Genomic DNA, 5,317 nt, shown 5'->3' on the forward strand with positions numbered 1-5,317 from the left:
TTGCTTTCAAGCGAACTATTTACTCTTTGACCCATAAGAGTAACTAGTATGTTGTTTCTCTTCACAGTATCATCCCCAAACCACACATGAAGGTTATATGAATAAAGGGAATGATCACCAACTAAAGAAGCTCTTGATTGTTAAACAAATTCTTCAAGTCAGCACCATGCCTGGGAAATGTAAAGAGAACTTTATGGAGAATATGCATACTGATATTAGGGTGTAAAGGGTTATTGGATAAACTTGGCAGATGCCTTAATCAATTTCATCTGAAGACCTTTCCGCAATAGACTCCAGAACGTTTAATGATGGGCATATTTTTATTGATCCTTTTCAAAGTCTCAGAGAAACGTCAGTAGCCATGATGCTTGCTTAGAAGAAAAGCAAACTCTTTAAAAAGCATCCTCTGAAAAATTACACTAAAAAATTTACTTATGATTTGTGGAACAAAAAAATTTCTGTTTTTTCTGGTCTTGGATGTATACTTCGTGCACAAACTTAGCGTTCAGTGAAGATGACATGAAATGATTTGCAATCTTGATTGTTTATATCCCTAAAATTTGTGAAAATGAGTGCTTTTTCATTAATCGACATCGATAAAACTGCACATGCAACAAAGCGCTTGGCGAATTATCTTTTTTACTACTTGTCTCACTTCAGCAATCTTCCAGCAATAAAGAAATGGGTTAAGTGATGAGTTTAAATACACTAATGAAACTGATGCTGCCCAAGCCAGAAAATACGATGAAGACATTGTTATGTTACTTCGTAAGGCCATCACAACAAGATATGGAAGATAACAGAGAACCATTGCAAGCTGAACCCACACTGCACTATGCACTGCTTTCCTGTATCGCACAATGTCAAGTGGGACGGTTAACTTTAGATGTTCTTGCTGCACACGTTCATGAACTTCAGTTTGACGGCGACGAAGCTGGAGGAAAATGTAAGTGTATGAGACGGCTGTGATCGTAAGACAAAATACTGTAGCAATACGGCCATACCAAATAGTGATACGGTGGCTTGCGAGGAACAATACCGCAACGACACAGGAAACTAACCAAAAGGTCGTTATAACTGCATATGTTCGCTTTAATGTTACAACCTGTTTATACCTTAGCCCCAGTAAGAGAGCGAGAAGCCTGTCCAAACTTATCGCAGTCAACGTTAACAAAGATACTGACGCCAACACGTAGCCTACCATAAAGGATGCACTTGCTGAGAACCGACAAACATCCCAGTCTTCATAAACCAGAGACATCCAATAGGCAACATTGAGGGGTTCTGCAATTAGGCCAACACAAAGATCAGTTGTCGCCAAATTATGAAACAAAAGCTTCGACGGCGGATGTAGAGAAGATTCTCTCCGAAGAGCGACGAAGATCAGAGTATTCCCAAGAACTGCAGCAATGGATAGGAAAATATTGACCGCTGATAAAGACATCAGATATTCATGAATACCGCTTGTAAAATCTGTTGAGCATCGCAGGTCTTCAAAGGACATATTATCTTTTCTATACTCAGTATGGTTTGTCATCGCCATTGTCCCTTGCAGAGAGGTTTCAGTGCATTCGCTCAAGCCGAAGAATAAGGTTTTCCTTATAGAAATGCTTGGGATAATTGAGGGTGAGATTCTAGTTCCTGTTTCCATTTGTCGTCACGTCCGGATGAAAAGAGCCAAATATCGGTTTTCTTAGTTTTGCATTAATCACATACCACATAATTGAATATCTTTTTTAGATCTTAAGACCCTGAAGCGCATCATAACATTTGGATGCAATAGTGCTATGTTATTTGTTTGCAAATTAAAAGGGAAAATAAAATGGTCGAAAGTAATCTACGCTTCACTGAACATTTTTTCTGAACAGGAGAACTCTTCAACAATGCTGAAACGGATATCGAAAGTCACCCACGCTTCATCAGCAAACTAGAAACATGTCTATACATGCCTATCCTATACACATTTCCTATGCACGTATCCCATGCCAAAGATCATCTGTAGTAATAGCCTTGCATGGATCTAGTTTCAATTCAGATGGATTTCATTCTGGGTGTCTAATTTAATGTAAAACGTGTGAAAAGTGGTGTTCCTTTATTTTAGCCTTGTTGACCTAATATCTATAATTAGATCATCTAATGGTTATAACTGATAATGACGGAAGCTCCACAGCCGTATCAAAGGAAATGATTTCAGTTCCAGACGTTTTCAATTCTTGTTTGTTCAGTACATGTCTCGATTCTATTGTACGAGTTTGACTTCAGTGATCGTTTCACTGAAATCCACCAAACTCTAAATTTTTCATCGAACACTGCAATATTCACCTGCTTTTGCGGTCGTGACATAAAAGGAAAACAAAACATGTGTCGAAATATGCTTAACTACGATAACGTCGGTCGGGAAACGGCTTGAGCTTTAGTTCGACGTAATAACTCAAACAATAGTTTACGTTGAGAGTCAGCTCCATTTAAGCAGAAGGAAATAAAAGAAAAAAAGAGGGGCTTCCTGTACTTCCTCTATACTAGTGCAAATGCGAAATAGAAAGTAAAAAAATTTCGAAAATTTCTTTGATTTTTGTATGCCATTTTTAGCGGAGAGTCCGAATAAAACGTGACGACATTCTATTTACCGGCTTCAGAGAGCTTACGATCAGTGATTAAAAGAAACAATCTCCTGGCTTTGCACACCCCGTAAAGACACGTCTAAAGCACCTTTGATTTTGTACATTTATATTTTGGAGAGCGGGTTTGTTTCTTGAGAGATTGTGATCGCCTTAAGCAGCTCTATTATCGTTGTGTTTGCTTTCAGTATATTGAGTGGCTCGCACTCCTCAAGATTTCATCAACAAAATGTATTTTTATCCAGTCATGAAGTCGTTCGATAAGAAATCAAGGAAAGGAATTAATTTTTAATAATCCCTCCGGATGAAGCATAATTTAGTGACAAAATTCTTTCAAAGGTTTGATTACTTGTATACATAACAGCAGTTCGTCAAATACTTTAGTTTCATTTTCATGTCTTGTAAAGTTCGTTGTTACTATTTCTTAGGGTCGATGCAACTGTTTGTCGAGTGGCAGATGTCGTATTAGATATTGCCCCACAACTCAAACTCCACCCTCCTTTTTTCATCAGAATTCACAATGGAGAATATCAAGTTAACTCTTCTCGACTTCGTGAATCTATTTAATCTTGCATATGAACTGCTTTATCAATATGAAATCGAATAACCCTACTGATTCATGGCATGACTCCAGCTTTATTGGACGATCGATTTTGTTGGATCGTGGGTGATATAGTTTGGTAAATGATGTTTGAGTAATGGCGAAATACGAGCTTCCCTTTCAGTCAGAAGTTGATTTGACTGCTACTAGTACACACCGTCACTTTGCAAAGGAAGATAACGAGATGCTTGAAAACAGACCATGAATTATATTATGCAGGAGCGTAACGCGCCTATAAGCACACACGCACGCAACTATCCCTGGAAATCTATATTCTCAGATAAGTTCAGGTGGTGTGAGCTGGCTATTTACTAATGTATAGTTATTGGCAAAAGGCGTCATCTATCTTGAGATCGACGGGTTTGGCGCACGTATTGTCGTTTCGTACTTCTCGTCATGAACTGAAGAATACAAATATCTGAAACGCTTTCCAGCTCAACACTCAAGTTGACAGCCTACTACATTAACGAACCGAAATGGTGACCACAATCGACGAGTTCAGCGCAAGATTTTAAATGCCCCCACACTTATTTTGGAATACATGACTCAGCTTTGCAATTGCCGACGCATTTTGTTTCGGCCTGCGCTGCTGGACGAAGTTTTCAGTTCCTTAAAAGGATTGCCAATCCCTTTCGCACCATCATAGGTTAGGAGCGATTGTTCGTTCTGGCAGAAAAATGTATGATGTGCACAACACGTGAGTAAAAAGAAATAAAAAAAATTAAGATTACTTGATTAAAGAATTTTCCCTGACCCGTCCACAACTGTTGTCTTCAGAACGTGCAGTGAGGGATAAAGACACGACGGGTGAACGCTGTCTTTTTGCACAACAAATCCCGAGCTTTCGTGATTCTTGCGGCATTGAAGATGACCAAGCCTAAATCAAGAATTTTTTCTGCGGAAGCGGAGGCATCACACTTTGTGTACAAGGTTCTACTAGTATAAGGACCTCGCAAGGAAAAAAAAGCGGAGCTCAAGCTCGTAAAAAGGGCAGCCTTCCTTGCTTAACTTATGAAGGTTCAGTAGACGGGTAGTGAGAGTGTGGCAGTGATTTTGATCAGCTTTTGTTTGGAGCTGGTAGTGAAAGCAAATGTGAGTAGTGGTAGTACTTCTTGGTAGCATCAGAAATTAGAAGAAAAAATGTTTGCGTGAAAGTAGCCTGATTACAAGTTGTAATTCATCTTTTTTATTTTTTACGACGTCTTGTTTAGTTGCATAACGTGTGTGTATTTTTTGAATTTATTGAGGAAGTTTAAGGCCCCTTTAAATAATGTGATACTTAAGGGTGAGTTTATGTGATCTAAATATCTTCAAAGTTTTTTGTACGGCACACATAAATTCTCTCCCCTTCAATAATATAAAATACACTTGACTAACGTACAATATTTACAAACATTTACATTAAATAACTTTCGATACATAAGTTTTCTTAAAACTCGCTTACTTCCTACTAAGTCTCATTTATAAAACTTGTTTCTGAGTATACCACATTTACTGAGCACTTTGGGTTCAATGGCTCCAATTCCTAGCAATTACGCAGGATTCGTTCGCGCCAAATCTTAGGATAGGTCAAGGCTTTGTTGTCTTGAAAACAACCTGATGGAAACTCGTCCCAAATCTCGCTACATTCTCTGGCTTAGATATCCATGTGAATGTGAAATTTCCCTAACATGAAAAGGTCTTTAGTCTAGATAGATACACTGATGGAAAGGAAACACAAGGTTCTCTTAGTGATCCGTTGTGTTTCGTTACGCAATTCACTGAACCAGTCAGTAGATGATGAAGCTGTGTCGTGATCTATGGCAGATATTTCAAGGACGTCTGTTATCCCTCAACAGCTGAAAGAAGGCAAAGTATCCCATTCGACGGAGCTTTGTTAACCTCTGGCTAGAGCTTGGACAATATGTGGAAATCTGGACACTGATTCCTGATGGCGAAAAACAGAGTTTGATCGCGACGAGATATGTATGTATGTATATATATATATATATATATATATATATATATATATATATATATTTTTTCGTCCGCATAAGACGACAAATGGAAACAGGAACTAGAATCTCACCCTTGAGTTTGACTCATTCCTCAAAATTAA

At 38.3% G+C, this 5,317-nt stretch overlaps 1 protein-coding gene across 1 annotated transcript; it reads right to left on the reverse strand.

Annotated features, from left to right (window-relative positions):
- On the reverse strand, positions 1-1,833 carry LOC131771684 (adenosine receptor A2b-like). Its single transcript, XM_059087539.2, has one exon. The coding sequence runs from the start codon at positions 1,649-1,651 to the stop codon at positions 584-586; it is 1,068 nt and encodes a 355-aa protein (XP_058943522.2). The 5' UTR covers positions 1,652-1,833; the 3' UTR covers positions 1-583.
- Positions 1,834-5,317: the final 3,484 nt, after the last annotated feature.

This window comes from Pocillopora verrucosa, chromosome 7 (genome assembly GCF_036669915.1).
Source record: "Pocillopora verrucosa isolate sample1 chromosome 7, ASM3666991v2, whole genome shotgun sequence".
In the NCBI taxonomy this organism is placed as follows: domain Eukaryota; kingdom Metazoa; phylum Cnidaria; class Anthozoa; order Scleractinia; family Pocilloporidae; genus Pocillopora; species Pocillopora verrucosa.

Excerpts from the sequence above, each read along its gene's own strand:
- LOC131771684 (XM_059087539.2), bottom strand. The coding sequence starts at position 1,651 with ATGGAAACAGGAACTAGAATCTCACCCTCAATTATCCCAAGCATTTCT.